The sequence below is a fragment of the Neophocaena asiaeorientalis genome, unplaced genomic scaffold (assembly GCF_003031525.2).
Source record: "Neophocaena asiaeorientalis asiaeorientalis breed wild unplaced genomic scaffold, Neophocaena_asiaeorientalis_V1.1 scaffold148, whole genome shotgun sequence".
Classification (NCBI taxonomy): domain Eukaryota; kingdom Metazoa; phylum Chordata; class Mammalia; order Artiodactyla; family Phocoenidae; genus Neophocaena; species Neophocaena asiaeorientalis.
Window position 1 is genome coordinate 5850825 of NW_020174050.1, and position 25246 is coordinate 5876070.

Consider the following 25246-nt stretch of genomic DNA (forward strand, 5'->3'; position numbering starts at 1 on the left):
CCGTACGTGGGCCTCTCACTGTTGTGGCCTCTCCCATTACGGAGCACAGGCTCGGAAGCACAGGCTCAGCGGCCATGGCTCACGGGCCCAGCCGCTCCGCAGCATGTGGGATCTTCCCGGACCGGGGCACAAACCCATGTCCCCTGCACCAGCAGGCGGACTCTCAACCACTATACCACCAGGGAAGCCCAAGACTGTACATTTTTTATATGTTTATGCATCATTTGTATTTCATTTTCAGTTAGAAGTCTATTCATCTCTTTTGTTTATTTTTCAATTGGGTTGATCTTATATATTCTGGATATTAATCCTTAGTCCAGTATGTATGTTACTATTATAATCTCCCAGTTTTTGGCTTGTCTTTTCACTTTCTTTAAAGTATCTTTTGATAAACAGGTGTTCTTAACACTAATGTAGTCACTTTTTGGTTACTGCTTTTGGATTTTGTTTGTGAAATTGTTCCCTTCTCAGAGGTCATAAAGATATTTTCCTATATTCTGAAATCCTTTAAGTTTTGCCATTCACATGTAAGTCCTTAGTCCATCTAGATTTGATTGATTGCGTGTGTGTGTGTGTGTGTGTGTGTGTGTGTGTGTGTGTGTGGTGTGAAATAGGGATCTAAATATACTCTTTTCCCTGTTGATAATCACTTGTCTTAGCACCACTTATTGAATTCTTTGCACAGTGATTTGCAATAACATCTCTGTCATATTTCAGTATCCATATGTACATGGGCTTGTTGCTGGGCTGTTTATTGTTTCATTAGTCTATTTTTCTTGTGCCAATACCAAAGTGTCTTAATTACCATAGCTTTATAACAAGTCTTGACCTCTGGTAAGACAGTACGCTCCACTTTCTTATCCTTCAGAAGTACCTTGGGCAACCTGAATGTATTATCTATACAAGAAAAAAAAAAGAAGACTAAAATTTAAATTAAAAATTCAGGATACGTATTTATAATCTATAATAATAGAGCTAACATACTTTGTTGAGCCTGAACTAGACTAAGTTAAAAATAAATTAGGACAGAATTCTTCAATTAGATATGTTTACTTGACTTTAGTTTCAAGAAGTACAGTTTCCATTTTTACACTTTTTAAAGATTGTGGTTAACTCACAAATATTGAATATTTTTGTTTTAGAAAACCATGAGAATGTAAAAACTATGTATGTAGTGATTGATATTAATATTTTACATGTTTTTTTTCTTTCAAGTCTTGATACATCAGCAAAGGCATAGTCTTTCCAAGATGGCTTCTCAGACATCTCTTTATCCTTGTTCTGTGTACGTTCTGGTGCCCAACAGACATTTTGCTGCTGCTACAAGGTAAGTTTTTTGTTTTGTTTTTATTTTTTTAGTTATTTCATCTGCTATCATTTAAATCTTTGATTAAAAAACAATATGCTTGGGGGGCTTTCCTGGTGGCACAGTGTTTGAGGGTCCACCTGCCAGTGCAGGGGACACGAGTTCGAGCCCTGGTCCAGGGAGATCCCACATGCTGCGGAGCAGCTGAGCCCGTGTGCCACAACTACTGAGCCTGCGCTCTAGAGCCCACGTGCCACAACTACTGAAGCCTGCATGCCTAGAGCCCCATGCGCCGAGGCGGGAGCAGTGGGAGGCCCGCGCACTGCAGCGGGGGGTAGCCCCTGCTTTCTGCAGCTAGAGAGGGCCCGCGAGGCGGCAGGGACCCAACACAGCCAAAAATAAAATAAATTAATTAAAAAAAAAAAAAAGAAATATGCATGTTTTTAAAAAACTGTGAAAATTTATTAGCAGATAATTTTTTCCATGTCTAACAATGAGTTATTCAGTAGCTTGATGAGAATCATAGTATTCGCAATTTTAATTGTGGTTTTAATATTTTAACGTATTGACTTTATAATATACTAAAAAAATAGTTTTTTCATGGCTGATTTTCTGTCAGGATCTGAAACAGGGTAGAGGGGCTTGTGCTTGCTTCTCTCTTCTCTCTTGCCACTCTGAATCTCCTCTCTTCTGCGTGTATGTGCATATACTCATGGTTTGCCAGTGGCATCTCTGACTCTGGTTTTGCTTCTCTCTTGACAATAGGTTCTTTTTCTTGCTTCTTTGTATATCTCAGAATATTTTATTGACTGCTAGATATTTTGTTCGAACAGTTGAGACTAAAGTACATACTATTTATGCCTGGAAATGGGCATGCCTCTTCTGTCACAGTGTTAAGTCAATCCAGTCAAAAGTTGAGCTGGGGTTTGGTTTTGTTACTGCTATGGTTACCACCACCAGCTTCAGATTTCTGTACTGTTACCTTGTGCCTAGGATGGGGGCTGGGTTGCTGGAAGGTTTTTTTTTCTCAGTGTTGCTGTTCCGTGCTCAGTTTTCAACCTTGCCTGTGCAGCTGTGCCTCAGAAGGGGGTCACTCTCCATACTCTTGCTCCTCCCCAAGTAGAAGACTGCTATTGCTTATTACTCAGTGCTTGTCAGGCTGGTGATGGGTGCAGAAGGGATTCTGTGTTTTCCAAGTTCAGCCATTGTCTTAAGTAGGCCCACTGTTGCTGGTCCTTGGGCATGAGGTTTTCTCAGTATTTCTCTTCCTCCCCCCATGGTATGTATCTATTGCAGGTCTTGTGCCGTAGTGCCTGGACCCTTCCATAGCTTTATTGGTAGATGATACTGTACTCAGGACTATTTCCTGCCCCATCCCCGAGGATAAAAGTTTTAGTGTTTTTTCTTCTTTCTAGTGTTTTTTTCTTCTTTTATTTCCGTACATACAGTGGGTGTTTACCTGTGCCCTAGAGGGCTTCAGGGTTACTTGCCTTTCCAGCTGTAGTAGCTGATCTTCTCCATACTGCACCCTTGAAGGAGGCTCCCTAGTCCCCTGGCCTGCTCCCGTCTTTCCCGGGAGCATCTGGTGGAGGTCTGTGGAAAAGGCCCACACAGTGAATGTGAACTCCCCTTGTGTCTGGATCTCTCAGGGGGTTTATACGTTAGTGCTAAAAGTTTAGCTGATTTTTTTTCCTGCCTGCTTGCCTTCCTCTTATTCTCTGCTACAGGTGAGACCCTCCTGGCTGTATGCATATGGAATGGGGTGGTGGGGAGATTTCAGACCTGTTTGGTTGCCCTACGATCTCAGCTCTGTGATGCGTTCAAGAAAAGTTGTGATTTTATCTGACTCTGTCATTGTTAATGCTCTTTCCAGCTTTTATTTGTATCATTATTGACTAGGCTTTATTCTGTCAGTTTTTACATTTTAGGTATAAGCAAAACTTCTGCATTTAGTTTATTTTTTTAATTAATTAATTAATTTATTTATTTGGTTGCTTGGGGTCTTAGTTGTGGCAGGTGGGCTCATTAGTTGTGGCATGCGAACTTTTAGTTGCAGCATGTGTGTGGGATCTAGTGCCCTGATCAGGGGTTAAACCTGGGCCCCCTGCATTGGGAGCGCGGAGTCCTATTCATTGCGCCACCAGGAAGTCCCTGCATTTAAGTTTAATGAATAAACCAGCATCAAAGGTGGGTGTTTGTGATTTTATTTATGTGATTACACTGAGAAGTAAGAATTCCAAACATTGGCATTCCATTAATAGTTATATGCCCTAGGCATTTTCTCTTTAGTTCTGTTCAGTTCAGTTTAGTTTGACTGAGGTTGTGTACCCTCCTACCTCCACCCCAATTCCTCAAAGTAAAGGCTTCTTCAGCCTTAAAAGGACTTGGATCTCTGGGGTCACAGATCTTCAAGGATCTTGAAGTGAGCTTTATTATAGCACTGATTTTTTTCTTATCTTGTTTTATTTGGGTATGACCGTGGAATTATTTTTTCCTTTCATTCTCTTGGAGGTAGGAGACAGGTGAAGCAGGGAGAAAGTTATTACCTGAAAACAGTCTCTTATTACTCATTTAATCTGTGTGGTTTAGTTACCCAGGTAACTACAGCTAAATTCTGTTCTCTCTAATTCAGACTGCCAGGTGTTTCTCCCTCACCTTCCCCAAAACCTTTCTAATATGATTATTTTATTCTCTGAGAATCATAGTATTTAAGTTCTCCTGATAGGGCCTTACATAATTGCATGAACAACAGAGTTCTTCTGGATGTGATTCTTATGAATAAAGGCAGACAATTTTTGGAGTGTCATGGAAAACAACAGGTGGTGGGTTTATAAAATTAATTATTATTGACAGATTTTATTCAATTGCAGTTTTTTATTAATTTTGGAAGACAGTGTTTTCCTTAAAGTCCTATTTGCTCTGTGTTATAATGATGTACTTTATTTTTCTTTTTACTAAAATAGTGTTCTGTTTGTAACTTAATATTTTCACTGAACCGTCTGAAATATTTTGTGAAACAAGGTCTAAAGTATAAATAAGTAAACTGCTGTATATCCCAACTCAGTCTCATTATGTATCGGACTTATATTGGGTTTTGCAAATATTTATTACTTTAAAAATCATATTTTAGCCTCTGGGGACTTCATATTGCTAATTGCAAATTAAATGGACAGGTTCAGTCATGGTTAAAAATATAGTGGTGAAATCAGCATTTACATAAAGTAAATCTGTAGGTTATAGTTACAATATTTATTCCTTTGTTAATCTTAGAGAGTTTATTACTAAAACAGGCTCTCTAGGCTCCTTCTTCTATTGGCCTCACTGCTCTTTTACTAAATATAAAGTGTGATTTCTCCAGTTTGGAAGGTTTCAGGATTTTGTGGTGTACTCCCAGATACCATTGGGGCATGTCGCATCATCCACTCAGGCACCTACTTAGACTTGTCAGCAGTCCAGTGGTAGGACACCTGTGTCCCGTTAAAAATGAGCACTGTCAAATTGCTTATTAGTTGGGAGGATACTCTTATTAGCTATGGTAATAAGGATTCATCCAGTGCTATAAGTGAGAATGGAATTATATGTTGGATTGGTTTTTGAGGTTCTTTTTTAAAATATCATTTTACTGTCATCCATTTCTTTTGCATAAATTTTCTAGGACCCCATATTGGTATTCTGTTGCTGCTGTAACAAATTACCACAAACCTCGTGGCTTAAAACAACTCAAGTTTATTATCTTGCAGTTCCGTAGGTCAGAATTCTGACATGGATCTCACTGGACTAAAATCAAGGAATCATCAGAGCTTTGTTCCTTTCTGGAGGCTCTAGGGGAGAATCTGTTTCCTTGCATTCCCAGCTCGAGAGGCTACCCATATTCCTTGGCTCATGGCTCCCCCTTCCTCCGTCTTCAAAGCTAGGAATGGCATATTGAGTCCCTTTCATGCTCAGATTTCTCCTGTCTCTTCCCATCTCTATCAGATGTGGATGAGAAAGGGGAAAGTTTCTCTGCTTTCAAGGACTGTGTTACTTGGGCCCACCTGGGTAGTCCAGGATAATCTCCCCATCTCAAGTTCTTTAACCTTAATCCCATCTGCAGAGTCCTTTTTGCCAGGTAGATACGGACATCTTTGAGAAGCCATTATTCTGTCTACCTTAGAACCCAGACATCTTTCTAAAATATTATTTCACTAATTTAAAACTTTTATGGTTAAAAGATTAAAGGTGTGACTTGAATTAATGCTGAGAAAATATATCACCTCTAGCTCTGACTTCTTAACTTCAAACTCTTACCTGTAATTTTCTGTTGAACATATTTTCTTAGTTTGTAAGCATCTTGTTAGCATTTGCTATGTAACAAACTACCTTATAATTAATTATCATTGCCCACACATCTCTGGGTGAGCTGATCTAAGCTAGGTTTGGATGGGTGTCTCTGATGACCTTGGCTGGGCTTGCTGTGCATCCATGAGTCTGCTGCAGGTCAGCTGAGAATTGTCTAATCTAAGGGCTCTGTGGGGCAGCTGTGTTTCACACTTCTCGCATCCTCCCACCTTGGGCTACCCCGGTCCTGTTCTTATGAAAATGGCAGAAATACAAACTTACAAGTGGAAGCAGATGAAGCCTCTTATGCCTTAAGCTTAGAGCATAGAAACTGTCACTTTTGCTTTATTCTATTGGTCTGCTAGTCACATGACCAAATCAAGGCACTGAGAAATATACTCCACCCTTTTAATTGGGAGGAACTGCAGAGTCACTTAGCAGAGGGACTTGAATAGAGAGAGGAGGTAAGGAATTGGGGCCAGTGATGCAACTAACCCCACACTCAAACTCTGTTTACCCAAACTGAACTCATCTCTGTGACTACCTTCCTCATAAGAAACCTGTTTTGCTTTCTTTATTTCTGGTTTTAGTTAATGATACTACTCTAGTCACCCAAGCCAGAACCCTACGAAGTATTCTAGAGTCTTCTCTTTCCCCTTTCCCTATCTTCAATATTTACCTTGTAAAATATCTCTGTAATCTGTCCAGCCTATTACCATCACTGCTCTGGTTCAGGCTGTCATACCTCCTTAAGAAGAGAGGGAGCGAGTTGCCTCTTAATTGTCTCCAATCTAGCTTCCGTCAAATCCATCCCTTATATTGCAGCCAGAATACTCTACCTGAAATACAGATCCCACTCCTGTTCAGTGGCTTCTCATTGCTTCTAGAGGAGGCTCTCTGTGATCTAGATCTGCCAGCCTCATGTGCTGCTGTTTCCTGCCTTTTGCTTTACCTTTAGTTCAGGAGTCAGCAAAATATGGCCAGTGGGCCAAAAAATCTGGCCTGCCATCTATTTTTGTACAGTTCATGAGCTGAGAATGTTTTTCACATTTTTAAGTGATTAGGGGAAAAAAAGGAACAGTATTTTGTGACACATGAAAATTATAAAATTTAAACCAGTGTTCATAAATAAAGTTTTATTGGAACAGAGATACACTCATTCATTTTTGAATCGGCTGTGGCTGCTTTCACATTACAATGGCAGAGTTGAGTCATTGAGACAAGAGACCGTAAAATATTTGCTCTCTGATCCCTTACAGAAAAAGTTTACCAACCCCTGCTCTAGTCAGCTAGAACTTATAATAGCTCCCCTTATGTACCATTCTGTTTATCATGCCTCAGTACTTTTATTACATTGTTTCTTTGCCTGGGTAACTCTATAGCTTTATTGCTATATAATTTACGTACCAAACAATTCACCCATATAAAGTGTACAATTCAGTGGTTTTTAGTATATTCACAGCATTGTGCAACCATCACCACAGTTAGTTTTAGAACATTTTCATTATCTTCCCGCAAAACCTCATGCCCATTAGCAGTAGCTCCCCATTTCCTTAACCCTCTCCCCTGGCCCTAGACAACCACCAAATCTACTTTCAGTTTCTATAGATGTGCCCATTCTTGATATTTACTATAATTGGAACCATACAACATGTGGTGCTTTTGTGACTGGCTTCTTTCACTTAGCATAATGTGTTTAAGGTTTATACAAATTATAGCATGTATCAGTGCTTCATTTCCTTTCATTGCCTATTAATATTCTGCTGTATGAATATACCACATTTTGTGTATCCATTCATCAGTTGATGGACATCTGGGTTGTTTTACTTTTTGACTCTTTTGAGTAATGCTGCTATGAATATTTGTGTACAAGTGTTTGTGTGGTCATATATTTTCATTTCTCTTGGGTATATATCTGGGCTAATTCTTCCTTATCCTTCAAGAATTGATTTTGGGGTCATCTCTTTCAGAACTCTTCCCTTCCTCCTAGGCAGGGTTAATGTCTTTTCCCTATGGCCCTGATAACATTCTCAAAGTATTTACCACATCATATTGAAATTATCTCTTTGCATGTCTGTCTCCTCTAAGTTTCTGGAGAGCAACATCAATGCCTTATCCAACTTTGTATCAATTGCAAACAGTTCAAAAGTTCACTTAATATTTGTTGCACTAGAAAAACTATAAAATAATCTATGCTTTTGAATTAAAATAAACTTTATCTTTTGTCTTTTTTTGGTCTAATGTACATTGCCTTTTTTTTTTTGCGGTATGCGGGGTTCTCACTGTTGTGGCCTCTCCCATTGCGGAGCACAGGCTCCGGACGCGCAGGCTCAGTGGCCATGGCTCACGGGCCCAGCCGCTCCGGGGCATGTGGGATCTTCCCGGACCAGGGCACGAACCCGTGTCCCCTGCATTGGCAGGTGGACTCTCAACCACTGCGCCACCAGGGAAGCCCCATTGCCTTTTTTTTTAAGTCTCTTGGACTACATATTGAGATAACTGATCTTGAATTTTTTTTTTTAAGGCCTGCAAAGAAAACAAAAAAAGGTGCCAAAGAAAAAGCATCGGATGAGAAAAAAGATGAGATAGAAAAAATAAAGTCATATCCCTTTATGGAAGGTGAACCTGAAGATGATGTCTACCTAAAACGCTTATATCCAAGGCAGATATATGAGGTGGAGAAAGCTATTCACTTACTTAAGAAATTTCAAGTTCTGGACTTTACTAATCCAAAGCAAGGTGTCTATCTTGATTTGACACTGGATATGACACTGGGGAAGAAGGTATGTAGACTCAATTAAAATTTATTTGTGAACAGTGGTTGAAAGAATTGCTGTTTCTTCATTTAAACAATTTTTGTCTCCTGTAATACTTTTTAGAAAATCTTGTGCTCTTTCTGAACTTTAGGTTGAAAAATATGTTTGTTTGTCTTAATTTTCCAAATATAAGATAAAATGTTGAATGTACTCTGCAGAATTGATGAACATATATCTCCTCTTCATCTGAAAGTCACTGGTATAAATTTCATTAGAAGTAGTGTTAAAATTAATTGAGGTATTGCTGTAACTTTGAAAAATGACTTAGGCTGCCTGGGTATGTTGTTCCTTCTCTGTAAATGAGGACTTTGGATTAGCTTAGTAGCCTTCAGATGTTCCTTAGAATCCTAAAGTTGAGAGTAAGTTTGGGTGGAGTTCCAAGCCCCTTACTCTCATCTCAGCCAGAACCTTTCTACTTTGTCTGTTTATATATTGCAGTTCCATTTGTTTATAAAATTCTAAAAGTGGGAAAAACACTAGATTAGATTTGAGGTCCATTACAGCTCTAAATTTTATAAGCTTCTCACTTAAGTCTGAGTTTTTTGGAGATGATATTTTAATTTTTACTCCGAGAATGTCTTTTTTGGGTCAAACTAGAAGGTATATAGTTTTGAATACAATTTAACAACCTCAACGACAACAATTAATTGAGCACGTAGAAGGAGGCAGTACAGCATAGTGCTTAAGAGCATAGGCTCTGGATTCGGGTTACAGTACAGACCAGAATCCTGGCATCACCAGTTACCTGCTCTTTAAGCTTTTGGTTTAACCTCTCTAAATCTCAGTTTTTTCCTCTCTTTATAAAGGGGGATAAAATGCTTATTAGTTCATTTGGTTATAGTGAGGATTAAATGAGATGATAGTGAAGGATTTGGTAAGAGTTTAATAATAACGATAAACATTTACTGGAAACTTTCTGTGTACCAGCCACAGTGCTAAATGCTTTGCATGCATTTGCTCATTTAATTCTATAATAATCTCAGAAGAGGAAGCTGAGACACAGAAAGTGAAGTAACTTGCTCAAGGTCACAGAGTAGGGGGTGGAGTTAGGATTTGAACCAAGGTCTGTCTCATTTCTTAGTTCTTATTTATTATAGTTCATACCAGCCCTGTTGTAATTTTATTTTATACCATAGTGTTACTGTTCTTTTATTTTAAATTGTTGTACTGTCCAAGATAATCACTTTCTCAGTCAACCATTAATGTAGTTTATAACGAAGTCTTGTATGACCACAGGTTTCATTTCATAAATGGAAGCCACTTGTAAACTAATAACATTGGAAGGGTACAGTTGTTTTCCTGAGACATTTTTTGTTATTGATAGAGTGCTTGTAAAACAAGCCAGCATTCCCCCAGGGGATGCTATTGTGATTGCTTGCCACTGAAAAATTTACTGAAGTCAGTTGTGACATGTTAATGGCAAAGGAATGCCAGTCAGTAAAACTGAGTTGCATGTCTGATATAAAGTGTGCTTAAGAGTTTGTGCCTTCTTGTCTGAAAAGAAATTCTCAGGAGATTATATCTATGCAAAGCTTTTCTAAAAATATAATCTTTCAATCAGTTTAATTAGGGAGCAACTCCTTTTCTCTTTCTTCCAGACCTTAAGGCCGCACCAAAACTATGGGCCTAGAACTTGTTTCCCTGTGACGTCTCCCTAAGAGATCTGAGCCATAGACCTAGACAGGTCCTTGACCCAATGACTGAACATATTAGTTCTGAGGCCGTGTAGAAACTCCACCTGTATTAGGGCACCTCACATGCATTCCGTTATTTATTTGGGATTTTCCAACTGGCTTCCCAAATATATCTGAAAGTGGTGGGTGGTCCAGGTAATTTCAAAATAGACCCACTCAGAAGAGCCTTTCAGGTTTGGCAATCAATCTTGGATTTATAGTTAATATCATCTGATTTACCTGATTGTTTAGAGCCAGTAATGGAAATTAGGGGTGACCTACTGAACAGATCAGCTGGATATTGTTCAATATGCATAGCTATATACACGTCCTGCTTGATGCTATTAAAAAAAATTACACCTTCTTTTGAATTTAATTCAGGGCAGCAAACATTTATTGGCATCCGTCATGTGGAAAGCATTGTACTAGGTGCTGGGGAAGATATGGATTGTGCAAACTTATCTGTTAATATGTGAGAGACTGTGATGAATGATGTAGAGATAGAAGCCAAGTGCTGTGGAAGTATGGAGCTGGGGAGAGAGATTTAGATTTTTATTAGGATTTCTTACAAAAGAAATATAATCTCTTATGCCTTAAAGTGTAACCAGTGAATATTTCAGATATAGAAAAGCTGAATGAATTTTTCATAATTGATTTTCCATTGTTGTGTATTTAGAAAAAAGTGGAGCCGTTTGCCAGTGTTCTTAGTTTGCCATACCCATTTGTTTCAGAGACCAGTAAAGTTGCTGTATTTACAGGGGTGAGTAACCTTTGTCAACTTTTTATATCGTTTAATTTTTTTTACATATTACATTAGTCAATGATTAGAATAACTGAATGAGGGCTTCCCTGGTGGCGCAGTGGTTGAGAGTCCATCTGCCGATGCAGGGGACACGGGTTCGTGCCCCGGTCCGGGAGGATCCCACATGCCGCGGAGCGGCTGGGCCCGTGAGCCATGGCTGCTGAGCCTGTGCGTCCGGAGCCTGTGCTCCGTAATGGGAGAGGCCACAACAGTGAGAGGCCTACGTACCGCAAAAAAAAAAAAAAAAAAGAATAACTGAATGAGTAGAGTTAGAGGAAACTTTAGCATTCCTCTAGACTTATTTTCCCCACATGAAGCTCAAAGCAATTAGATGACTTATTTGAGGTTGGTCCTTCTGATTAGCTTGAGAAAGAGCTAAGCCACAACGTTAACTTCATCATTATTCATCTACCATATTATGTTTCTCACAAGAAACTGAAGAGAAGTATAGAATTTATCCTACTAGCTGCTGCTTCCTACTGAAGCTCTTCAAACAAGAATAACATTGACATTAAAGCAGTGGGCCCATTTAGTGCTATGAAGACATAGAAACCTTAAAATGGTCTAGTCTGGAAAGTCAAGAAAGTCAAGGCGATAACAAGTGTAGTAATACAGCTCTTTGTCATTCTTTTTGTATTATAAACATTTGTTTATAACATGTTCATGAATTTGTTTTATAAGGTGTTTTGATTCCTCTCTATCTGTCTCACTTTCAATGAAGAAATTCTTTACTCTTTTCCTAGGAAAGTAGAGAATATAGCTCTTGGAATGCCACAAAACTTGAGTAAATAAGGGAGTGATATGTTTTCACAGTAAAACCAAATGGCATGAATGGAACATATAGAAAAAAAAAACCCTAATACTGTGCATTTTTCTTTTGAATTTTCAGACAATAGGCTAAATTTCGGTTCTCGTTTCTTAAATTAAAAAAATTTTACTCTTGTATATTGGTTTGATAAAATGTCTCCATTTAAATTAGCAAAACTAAATATATTTTAATCTTTTACTTTTGGAAGATGATGTATTGATAGCATTGGAGACTAAGGACCACTTGGTGGGTTCCTAATATGCCATTTTGATGTGTTTCCTCATATGTTAAGTCAAGAAACACTTTAATCACCTCTAAACTAAACTTGTTCTGGATGTAATATCTCTGATGCATCTAGTTGAAAATTGATGCACATTCAATTAAAAGTAAAAAAAAAAACCCCAGTTTTTATTTTGAACTGTGGTATTATTTCTGACAAATACTTGAAAGCAGACTGAATTTGCTTAAAGATTGATGTTCATACTATTGTGTTTTGGTAGAATGCATCAGAGATAAAAATAGCAGAAGAAAATGGAGCTGCATTTGCAGGAGGAACTAATCTGATTCAGAAGGTACAGTATTGTTTTCATGTTCATTAGTTATAGAAATTGTTCTGTTATCGTTGCCATCTGTTGATTTATTACATGTGGAACATAACCACTCTGTTCATATCTTTTGATCAATGGTCAGTAGAGCTTTACAGAACAGGGGAATATTTTCCTACTCTTCTGAGTCTCAAAATCAAGCTAAGAAAAAACTATCCAGACTTTCTGATATTAACTATGCTTTATTTATATTGTGATTTATTTTTCTTTGCTTCCTATATGTTTGTGAGAGTTCTGTGGGTAGACTGGAAAGGGCAGTATGACTCTTTCTGGTTTTGAATGTGAGATTTGAGATGAAGTGCAAAAGGTAGCACACATGGATATCTCTATTCACGTTTTGAAGGTCAGATATTTGTTTTGCTTTCTTGGAGTGAAAAGTGTGATTTGCTTTAGTAGATCACAAAGGATAGTATCTGACCTCTATAGTATGGTACTTTTAGTTACTCTTAACTTTTACCTCCCCAACTTCATCAGTTCAAGTAACGTAGGCTTAGCATGGAGGCAAAAAAATGATTATATAGCCTGCCTTGGGAAAATAACAAAGAATTTGTGGAGCCCATTTGAAATAAAGACAAGATTTTTTTTTAAAGAGGTGGGGAAGGGAATTTTCTGGTGGTCCAGTGGTTAGGACTCCTCACTTTCACTGACGAAGGAACTAAGATCCCACGTGGCCAAAAAAAAAAAAAAAAAAGACGTGGGGAGAAGAGGCACATCTGTTGAATTTTGGGAGTTATTTCTGAAATACAAAAGATTTCCCTAACATTCTCTAAAATCTTCTCTTCTAAGTTTAATCCTTTAGACTGTGGAATACTTATTGTTTTGTTTTTAGAACTGGAGAAAGTGATATGAAAATTTATCTTTTGTCCTGTATCCAGATTTTGATTTGGGGGAAGTTTTAACTGGACCATTAACTGGACCAAGCACAACAGTGCTTGTAGTGTGTTTTTTTCTACTCCAGTAGTTCTCTAAATTTGGTGTGGATTCTGGATTTTTTTTTTTTTTTTTTTTTTTTTTTTTTTTGCGGTACGCGGGCCTCTCACTGTTGTGGCCTCACCCGCTGCAGAGCACAGGCTCCGGACGCGCAGGCTCAGCGGCCATAGCTCACGAGCCTAACCGCTCCGCGGCATGTGGGATCTTCCCGGACCGGGACACGAACCCATGTCCCCTGCCTCGACAGGCGGACTCTCAACCACTGCGCCACCAGGGAAGCCCCTGGATTCTGGATTTTTATGGAGAATCTCTAGAATTATTTTGGGGAGCAGAACTAATGGAAAATATGAAGAGATTGTACTTTCATACAGCTTCTAGGTCAAAGTCAGAGGGTGGTACCCAATTCTCTCTCATGTATCATAAATTTTAATTTAGTAAGATTATTAAAATTCTTTTAATATTAAAAAATAAACAATACCACATATTCTTTGGAATTTGAGAGTGTAGCTTGGACCCCGGAGTCAGAGAGCGAACTATTCTTATTAAACTTGTGTACTGCCTTCCATCTGTTTTCTTCCGCAAGCATAAGAGTATCTTATAGAACAGTCATAGCAACAGTGGAGTTAGAATAGATATCTCCACTTCTTAAATGTTAAGTAAGAAGTTACTTCTCAAGAAAGAAATGGTATGGGAGCAGAAAGTATTCTGTATCATTAAGTTCATTAAATAAAATATTTTGAAAAAAGTAACCCAAATAAGGAAACCAGGTGCATTTTGAAATTTGGTAAGTAAAATTTTACAGGTACAGAATTTCTCTTTAGGTGCCCCACTGATGATCTATTATTAGAGGGAAAAATGCCACCTATATAAGGCATAAAAACCAATATATTCTTGCAGATTACCCCCTGGTATCTTTTAAAACTCATCCATTTTATTTTTAAAAGATATTCAGGTTGTGAAGTAAATTCAGTACAGTTTTGTAAATAGTATCATGGCTGCAATTTTTTTTTACACATTCTTGTTTTTTTAATTAAATATCAATACTGTTTTACTTAGTGCTTATAATAGGTAAATGTAGGATGAATTTACTGAACTTTTAGTCATTTCTTAGGTAAGACTTTATTTACTAAATTCATTTTGCTTTAATTACAATACTTGTGAAATATCACAAGTATGCTTGGTTCTGAGGGATTTTTAAATAGTTTCATTTTTACTTGTCTCTAAAGCATGCATGCTTTTCATCCATATAGTTTTATATTATTCAATGATATGATCTTAAGGTTAACTATCGTATAACTTTCAAACATAATTTTAAATTTAATTCAAAGGAACATGTTTTAGAATCAGTATTAGAAGATGTTGGAGTAGAAATGTCACATACAGTTCTTTTACATTTCAAAGTTGCCTCTGCTTCTAGTGATGAGAGCCCTGGTTCTGGAACCACACTGCCTGTGTTTCAGTTCTGGGTCTGCCTCTTAAAAGTGCACAGATTGACTCGTCCTCCTTAAGCCCTCCATTTCCTTATCTGGAATGTGTGGTCAATAGTACTTTCTTTGTAGATTTATTGTAAAGACTTGATGAACTAAACCATGTATGATGCTTAGCAGAATGCTTGGCATGTTATAAGTTCTCTTTTAAAGTAAGTTGTTATTGTTTAGGGGAGCACAGTATGTAGTTTAGAGAGTAAAGAATTTGTAAAAAGAAGAAATAGTAACAGGAAGATAAAATTCCAGAATCACACTTAATTTTGCCAGGGTCCAGGTTTTTACAGTTCAGTGTGTAACCCCAAACCAAGGCTTTGAATGACATACTGTGATAAGACTTTATGCAAAAAAATCATTGGTAAAATATTTGTTGTCCAGGCAGTATTGTTCTAAAAAGTTGCTTCATTTTATAATCAACTGAATTTTTAAATGGAGTATACTGTAGGAGTAAAACAATTATTTTGGGTGCCTGCCTGAATTAATTTAAAATGTCTTTTAAAAATTGAAATTATTTTCTTTGCTCTTAGAATAGAAATAGAGTATGGATAATAAACTATAAGTAAACTTGTCTTTGACCATTCCACTCCTCTTTCATTTTTTGGAGGCAAAGAGAATTTTGGTTTCAATTCTTTGTGAAAATAGTTATAGATTCAGTTCTCCTGATGCTCCAAATTTAGGAAAACAGTGTAGTTGCTAGTGATTTGGCAGCTAGTGGTTATTAATTTTACATGTGATCTATTACAAAATTTTCAACATATTCCTTCAGTTTTGATGGACGTATGAATTCAGCTTTGTGGGACTATATGAGCTGTGTACACATCAGTGATATGTTCTAGCTTGTAACACTTTGCCAAACATAACGCCATGGAAGAGTTAAGCCCATTAAATGTTTGTTTGTTTGTTTTTAATGGATGTGGCTATTTTTAAAAGAAAATATCAGAAAATGTTTTGCTTCTGATGGTTTTCATAATTGATAAATGTGTTCAAATGATCCTTGTGGTTAAAGAATTGTGCTTAATAGCTATTTTCTAAATTATAAGGGAAATTATTGCTACATTAGACTTTATTTTTAGAAGGATAAATCTTTTTATACAATCTAAGGATATCTTTTCCCCCCTGATTTTTAGATTTTGGATGATGAAATTCAACCAGACTTTTATGTAGCTGTTCCAGAAATAATGCCGGAGCTTAATCCATTAAGGAAGAAACTGAAAAACAGATTTCCTAAGCTTACTCGAAGTAAGGGAGAATTCTTTTACTATTTCAGTATGCTATCAACAACTTTCTATATATATGTTTAGTTAGAAAACAAAATTGCTAATATATGTGTAGAATAAATAATATGTTCTGGTGTTTGAGTTTTGTGTTATATAGGAACATATGGATTTAATATTTTTTTTCCTTTGGCATTAATATTGGTGATTTAATGTAATTTGAAGACCTAGTGACTTTATAATACCAGATCTTTAAATTTAGACCATATTCTAGTTTTAAATTAGTGGAACATATTACCCACTACGTATGTTATCATCATACTATTTTATACCTCTTAATCAATATAACATGTATGCTCATTTATGTTAGCATTCAACATATATGTATGAATGCTTACTGTGTATGGTTCTGCAGTTATTTCCCTTGAGCAACTTTTCCCTTGTGGATATTTCCCCCTTATGAAACCTAGTAAGAGAAGTAAGGGTGCTACATAAATAGCCTTGTTATAAAGTATGAAGTATTATATGATAAATTCACAAGGTGCTGTAGGTGTTCAGTAGAGGAGGAATTTATACGTAGGTGGAGAAATCAGAGAAGGCACCCTGAAGGGGGTGACATTTAAACTGTACCTTGAATAATTTGGTGATCAGATTAAGGGGGATTTTATTTTAAGTGGAAAGAATCTGTTAATCATAGACACTGAAGTAAGTTAGAAATTATAGGCTACATCCCAGAAATATCAATTAGTTCTCTTTGGCTGTAGTGAATGGTACCCCTATGAAATGAAAGAGAATATGTTGGACGGGTAGATTGATGCCGTGTTGAGCAGAATCTTGAATAAGATCCTAATACATTTGGACTTTTATTCTGTATTCAGCAGGAATCTCTTAGAAGTTTTTAAGGTGGGGGATTCTCCAGAGCTTTAATTTAGCAAGAGTTTGTAAGATGTATTGGCATGAATCAAAAGTAGAGGCAGGGAGACTAGTTCAGGTGCAATTGCCAGAGACTAATAAAGGTAATGTTTAAACTAAAGTCTTCATAATGAGACTGGAGTGAAGAGGACAGATGTCAAAGATAATAGGACTTTGCACTAAGTAGTTAGGAACGGACATGTTGAGAGAGAGAAAGGGAAGAGTCAAATGATGCTGAGATTTAAACCTTGGGATCTCTCCTAATAAGTTGATGTCATTAATGGAAACAGGGAGTAGATTTGGGAGGAAAAGGAAGTTCATTTGCAGACATTGTTTCTTTTAGATGGTGCTGGATATCTGCTATAGATAGACGTTATTTCAAATAAAATTTTATAAGGTAAAAGAGCAAGTATTTTACAATCATTTTAGTAGATTGGTCTTCAAATTTTAACTCTAGTTGAGCTAAAAAAAATTCTTCATACATGATAGCCACTAATGCTCATCTGAATTATAGATCATGTTCTATGCTGTAAGCAAATTCAAATGTGCTCTTCAGTTTTGTTGTACTAGTGTTTTGTTTATTCTTGATAGCCTGCATTGAATAACACATCCTTTTGAGATATTGGACTGAGGTTTGACACTTTTTGTTAGGAATTTCCAATACAGTAGTGTGTGTTTTCATGGAAGCACGCTTACATTCTTTCCTAAGTAGGACCTGAAATTGAACATTATTTTAAAAATTAAACCAGAGTTGCAGTTGAATTTGAAAATAATTCTCATATTTTTTTCTAATTAAATTCAAGCTCAACAAAGCCAAACAATATTAAATATAGTCAATTAAAACTGAAACTGAATACTAATATATCTGTATTCAGCTTGCTCCTCGCTTTGCATGGTTAACTGGTTTTTCACAGAAATTAATTTTGTTACCTTTGCTGCTTTATCCATTCTTTGAATAACTCTTTTGGCCTCAATTCTCTTTAGCGTTGAGGTTTCTTATTACCATTTTCATTGTAAAATTTGGGACTGAAAGGTTTTCAGATAACATTTCTTTATTTCAAATAAGGAAAGTTTCTTTTGAAAATGTTTATTTTTACTAGTGGGCTTTGTTTCTGCTTTCATAATGAATCATAGCTTGTGTATACCATGTCAAGTTACCTAGGTATGTTCTCCCCGCCCAGCCCCCCCAATTTGCTTAACAAATCATCTTGGAAAACCAGGCAGACCTTTCTCCTTCCCTAACTTTTTCTTTTCAGCCCCACACGATCTGCTTAACAGCACTGGCAAAACATTTGTCTTCTTTAAACATGAAGACAAATGATTAACCTGTCAAAAATGTGAAAACAGAATACACCAGATGTGCATTAGAACAAATGAAGCTTGTATTATGCATTTTTAGAGCTTATTCAGAATCTTGTTTAGGAACATTTGATTCCCCTTACATCCAACAAAAGACGTAAGGGTAAAATAGAAATTACGTTTTGAGCAAATGGATGGAATTAAAAAACAAACAAACAGGCCCCTGCAGCTGAGCTCATTAGTTTCCCATTTTATCTTACATTTTGTTTTTCTAGTGGGAGTGGGTGTAACCAACTTGGCTGGATCGAATGTGCACATTTTGCAGCATGTTTAATGCTGCAGTTTTATTTGTTTTATTTTAATTGCTTACGTAACTATAGGCAAGTTCTCTATTTTTCCAGTGCACATTTGGCTTGTTTTCTGAGTATTTCTTTTTTATCTCATTAAAAAAACGACATTTAAAACTTGCTTTTTAAAATTTCTTGGAAGAAATTGGCCTTCATTTTGCGTGTCAACTTAGCTTTTTTTTCTCCACGATACAAATGCCCTCTGAAATTCTTTCATATCTAATATAGATATATCTTATTGATATTTTTTGATTTTCTTTATTCCTAATCTTATTTTTTAGCATTTACTAAACAAAAAATACTAGTATGAAAAATACCTTGACTTAATGGAATCAGTTTTCTATTACGCATATTAAGCCATAGTAGGTACTATGGCATATGTGGAAATAGTTGAATTCTTTTAAAGCATACTAAGTTGTTGGCAGGTAAGGGATATAATTAGAAAACTGGACCCACTACTGTGTGTTCCTCTTAACACATAGTTCTTAGGATTGAACATCAGTGCTCCAGCTGGAGTCTTGTCAAAAGGATATTCCCGCAGACTTGTCCAAAGAGTATTCATACTGAGTAGGACACTGCTTTCTGTATGGAAGTTGGTATTGTATCATATTTGAGAGTAATGGATATAAAATTATTGAAATCTAATGTAAATTATTTTTAACTCATAGATTGACATGCTGTACTTCAGAGTATTGCTTGTATTATTGAAACAATTTGATTATATAAAGAAAAATGCTAAAACACAGGGAATTTTTGCAGGGTAACCAATTTGAAATTTTTCTAAATTTCCCTCTCTCATGTGCTAGTTTAAAAACTATGTGTGAAAGACTCCAATGATGATTAGGTATGATTATAATTATTATAGATGAATTATTGATACATTACAGCTGGTTCTGTTGCTCTTCTTCATTTACCTTACTCCAGCCATAGTGGCCTCTTTGCCCTTCTTTATATGCACTAAGTGTTCTTCCTTCTCAGGTCTTTGGACTCATTGTCCCATCTGTCTGTAATGCTCTCTGCTAATTTGCCTGGCTCACATTCTTATTCAAATATCACATTAAACAGAGAGGCCTTCTGTAACCATCCTATATAAAATATTAATCTCCACTTCCCATTATCATCGGATTTCTCATTATTGTGGGGTTTTTTTGGCTGCGTTGGGTCTTCATTGCTGTGCGCAGGCTTTCTCTAGTTTCGGCGAGTGGGGGCTAGTCTTCGTTGAGGTGTGCAGGCTTCTCACTGTGGTGGCTTCTCCTGTTGCAGAGCACGGGCTCTAGGGCGTGCGGGCTTCAGTAGTTGTGGCGCACAGGCTTAGTTGCTCTGCAGCATGTGGGATCTTCCTGGACCAGGGCTTGAACCTGTGTCCCCTGCATTGGGAGGCAGATTCTTAACCACTGTGCCACCAGGGAAGTCCCCATGTATTTTTTTGAATTATAGTTTTGTCTGGATATATGCCCAGGAGTGGGATTGCTGGATCATATGGTAATTCTATTTTTAGTTTTTTGAGGAACCTCCATACTGTTTTCCATAGTGGCTGTATATAATGAGATTTTCATATTGACTTATTATGGGAAGAGCTGCTGGAGACACACTGAGAGTGGTGTGTCTCTAGTGGTATGTTCCTTATTGTACTTCTTACCCTTCAAATAAATCACATTTTCTAGGTACAAAATTGAAATTTTTTCAGGTTAAGGTATGGTATTGTGGAATATTAGAAGTATGTGTGCAACTAGAGTTTATCATACTAAGTGAAGTAAGTCAGAAAGAGAAAGACAAATACCATATGATATCACTTATTTGTGGAATCTAAAATATGACACAAATGAACCTATCTGTGAAACAGAGACAGAATCAGGGACATAGAGTAGACTGGTGATTGCCGAGGGGGAGAGGGATGGGAGAGGGTTGGATTGGAAGTTTGGGATTAGCAGATGCAAACTGGTATATATATAATGGATAAACAACAAGGTCCTACTGTACAGCACAGGGAACTATATTCAATATCCTGTGATAAACCATAATGGAAAAGAATACATATATGTATAACTGAGTCACTTTGCTATAGAGCAGTAGTTAACACAGCATTGTAATTCAACTATACTTCAATAAAAAACAAATTTAAAAAAAGGTTAAAGTAAAACTAAAAAATATATATTATTTTATGTGTTGAATTTGAGTTCAAATGTTAATGATTAAAGATTAGGAAGGTATAGTTTATGTTTGGAATCTCCTCCATGGTCCTTTGAAAATTCTTAGTTTTTACCTTGATTCCTTTTTTCTCCTTTCTTTATTCAGTTGCATCTTTTTTTCCACCCTAATGGAGGACAAAGTGACATTTGAATCCAATAGAGTCTCAATTCTTAACTCTTTCTTCCTGCCAGCTTCTGTAACCATTTGTGCAGCAATGAGCTGCTTCCAGATTGTACCACTCACTGAGGTATTATTTCTACTGCTAGATCTTGCTACTTTTCTAGTTCCTTCCCTTCTTTATGGTAAGGCAGGTCAGACAAATTTCACACAAAGGTAAGTAAAATGTTCTTCAAAGATTTCAAGACTCCAGTGTCAGCTTTTATCATTTGTTATTTTATAGGTTTTATTTTAATTTGTCATCAGTGTTTCTAAAGTATAAGCATCATCACTGTATATACTTATTTATTAGTTATTTATTACTGTACAACAATAATATCACAAATTTAGTGGCTTAAAACAACACACAGTTACCATGTTAGCTTCTGTGTGTCAGGAATATGTATACAGCTAAGCTAGGTTCTCTGCTTCAGGGTCTCATAAAGCTACAATCAAGGTGTCAGCTGGGGCTGTGATTTTATCTGAGACTTGACCGGGGGAAGTTCCCTTCCAGATTCATGTGGCTTTTTGGCAGAATCCAGTTCCTTGCAGGTTTCTGGACTGAGGATCTCAGTTTCTTGACCCATGGCTCTCTCCATATGCCCTCACAACATTGTAGCTTGCTTTTTCAAAGCCAGTAGGAAGAGAGACTCCCCCAAGATAGGCATTGCAGTTTTATGTAATGTAATCAGGTATGCATAATCATACTGTCTCTTGCTTAGAAGCACGTTGCAACTCTCATCCATATGCAAGGGGAAGGGATAATACAAAGGCATGAACACCAGGAAATGGGCCACCCTAAAGGCTCTCTGCCACAAATCATTTTTTATATCTTAACTTGGTTGAATGTTTCTCTCTCTTTTTTTTTTTTTTTTTTTGCGGTACACGGGCCTCTCACTGTTGTGGCCTCTCCCGTTGCGGAGCACAGGCTCCAGACGCGCAGGCTCAGCGGCCGTGGCTCACGGGCCCAGCCGCTCCGCGGCATGTGGGATCTTCCCGGACCGGGGCACAAACCCGTGTCCCCCGCATCGGCAGGCAGACTCTCAACCACTGCGCCACCAGGGAAGCCCTGAATGTTTTTCTTACTCAGTAATTTTTGCTACTTGTTTAGATGTAATGATAACTTTGGATTTTCTCCTTTTCTAACCAGATTCCATTGGCCGAGACATCCCCAAAATGCTTGAATTATTTAAAACTGGACATGAAATTAAGGTAGATGAAGAAAGGGAGAACTTTCTGGAGACCAAAATAGGAACAGTAAGTTATAGTGAAAATTATTCAGTAACCCCTTTTATTTTTTGCTTAAGTGATTCATTAATAATTTATAACTTACCAGCCCTTTGAACTTGTCCTTGTCAGTAGCATTAGAAGTGGCACTAAATATATACATAGATAATTTTTTGATGAGTTGAATTCATAAATTTTAGTGGTGCTTTAGAATTCCTTCTTTTCTAGAGTTATGTGCCACTGTCTGACATTTACTTGTACTTTGCCTTACTAGTCTATTCTATGTTATTTTTGCTAATATTTTAAGCATTTTGGGAGTTGGGGCTAGATCTTACATGTACCTTATAGAGTATTGCATAATGCTGAGTCCATAGTAAGTATTTAATGCTACTTTAATGGAATTGAGTAATTTGCTTTATTTTAATGAATTGTTTCTGATTATCCCTGCTTGTGTTTTAAAAGCTGTTTGCCCACTTATAGAAGATGCTGGAAATTAATTTCCAAAGCCATTTTTGGGACACTAATATAGCTAAATCAGATTTTTATAGGACTGTGTTTCAAAAGATATAGTTTTTTGCTAATATTTCTTAATCCTACAGAATTTCTAACATGCCTATTTAATGTATGTAATTTTTTCCTGTGCAGTAACTATAGGAATAATAATAATATTGTTAGCCAAATTTAAACAGTGCCTACCAAGTGCTAGGTGCTATTCCAGACATTTTTCATATATTCTGTCTTTTAATCCTGAACCCTATAAGAGGTAAATTATCATCTCTAATTTATAGGTGAAGGGCTGGAAGCCCAAAGAGGTTAAGTAATGTTTCCAGTGTCTCACAGCTAGTATGAGGCACACTTGGTATTTGAACCTTGGGAGTCTCCTCCAGAGTCCAGGCTCTTTAGCCTGTCTTGCCTCGTGACTGGAGTTATTTGAAGAGCTATTATTCCTCCTTCCATCCTACTCCTGAGAGCAGTTCTGTATTATAGCCCACCACTAGTAGTCCAAACTCATCGAGCTGTACCTATTGTAAATCATCAGAAATATATAAAAGGAACTTATCTAGTTTTATGGAAGGAAAACTTGCTTTAGAAAGGGGGCAAAGCAAGTTTAATCCAGTCAGGGATTGGGAAACCCCCCTTCGCCTTCATTATCATCAAAGTTTAGCTCTAATTCAGTTGGCGTTGAGCTCTGCTTGAATCTGATGTTGGAATTTCCTTGTTCCCAAAAGGCCCTTGGCAGTGTGTCTTGTTTCTCAGGGATGGCAACATTGCAATGTGAAACACAAACAGAAAACCAAATACAAATTTTAAGAGACTATTCTAGAGCTGTAGAGACTTGGGCTTGAATACCTGTTCTGCTACTTAAGGGATGGCAGATTTTAGACAAGTTTCTGTTCTTCTTTTTTTTTTAAATGTTTCTTTAATTGAAGTATGGTTGATGTACAATATTATATAAGTTACAGGTGTACAATATAGTGACTCACAATTTTTAGAAGTTATAATCCATTTATAGTTATTATAAAATATTGTTTATATTCCCCATGTTGTACAATATATCCTGGTAGCTTATTTTATATGTAATAGTTTGTACCTCTTAACCCCTTACTCGTATATTGCCCCTCCTCCCAAACAAGTTTCTTAATGTTGTTGTGTCTCAAATTTCCTCATCTATAAAATTTATATAGTAATATCTATTTCACAATGTGGTATCGAAGATTAAATAAAATTTTAGAATGATAACACCTATTGTTACTGTTTTAGTTGGTCTGTTTAGGTCTGTAAAGTATCTTTATAAGACTCTTTCTTCCTAGATGTATCTTTTTTCTTAAGTAATGTTTTCAGTATATTGAGTAGTGTTAATAGTTTATATAGATTCTAACTCAGTGTATAAGAAACCATGGCGTCTCATTCATTCTTTTTAACAAATACCATAGTGATTAAGACATGGGCTCCAGACCAGACGACCTGGATCTTTTAGAGATATAATGCTTTTTCTTAATGAAAAAGAAATTAATCTGTGTGTCTCAAGAGAATCTTTTCTGAGTACTATTTAAATAGTATAGTATAGTAGGAGGTTAAGAGAATGGGTTTTAGATTCATACATGTGGATTCAAATCCTAGTTCCAGATTAGAACTGTGTTACCTTGCTCTCTGAGCCTCAGTTTTCCCCCATTCCCCATTTTCCATGTATGTAGAATGATGTTGATAATGATATATACTTTCTAGATTAGGAAGGAGTAGATGAGATAATGACCTAATAACTATTAAACAGAATTCTACTTCTGGCTAAGATGGAGTAACAGGGACCTGATTTACTCTCCCACCTAAAGCAATTAGCATTACCTTGATACCAAAACCAGACAAAGGAAATGACAGTCCAGCATCATTCATGAATGTAGATATTAAAATTATAAACTAAACTTTAGCAAATAGAATCCAGCAATGTGTAAAAAGAATAGCATATCATGACCGAGTAGGGCTTATCCTAGGAATTCAAGGTTAGTTTAACATTCAACAATCAATCATTATAATTTACCACATTAACACACTAAAAATCAAAAGTCATGTGATCATCTCAGTAGATACAGAGAAAACATTTGACAGAATCCAACACTTGTTCCTGACTAAAATGTCTCAGAAAACTAGGAATAGAAGTTAATGTCCTCAACCAGAAAAAGGGCATCTAAGAAAAAGCAACAGCTGATATCATAGTGATGAAAGGCTGAATGCTTTCCTCCTAAGATCAGGAACAAGATAAGGATATCCACTCTCACCACTTCTGTTCAACATTAATCTAGGGATTCTAACTGGTGTAGTCAGGCAAAAAAAAGAGGCAGCAGATTAGAAAGGAAGAAGTAAAACTCATTTTTCAAAGGATGACATGATCTAGATACTAGAACAAGGAAGTGAGTTAAGTAAGTTGAAGGATACAAGATCAATATACAGAAATCAGTTTGCTTCTATATAACAGCAATGAACATTTACAAATTAAAATTTAAAACTAAGAATACCATTTATAGTGGTATTAAAACATATGAAATACTTAGGGATAAATCTGACAAAAGATGTGAAAGATCCATACACTGGAAACTTCAAAACATAGTGGAGAGAAATTAAATAAAGAAGATCTAAATAAATGATGGAATGAATCATGTTCAGG

The 25246-nt window shown here is 36.6% G+C and overlaps 1 protein-coding gene across 5 annotated transcripts in view; it reads left to right on the top strand.

The window, feature by feature from the left end:
• Positions 1-25246, top strand: part of MRPL1 (mitochondrial ribosomal protein L1) — a 101174-nt gene that overhangs the window by 42345 nt on the left and 33583 nt on the right. For all 5 annotated transcript variants that reach the window (XM_024754139.1, XM_024754140.1, XM_024754141.1 and 2 more), the window contains 6 exons: positions 1216-1327; positions 8148-8406; positions 10789-10872; positions 12223-12294; positions 15869-15980; positions 22010-22116. In XM_024754139.1, coding sequence (XP_024609907.1) covers positions 1216-1327; positions 8148-8406; positions 10789-10872; positions 12223-12294; positions 15869-15980; positions 22010-22116 — 746 coding nt within the window. The remainder of the gene's footprint in view (positions 1-1215; positions 1328-8147; positions 8407-10788; positions 10873-12222; positions 12295-15868; positions 15981-22009; positions 22117-25246) is intronic.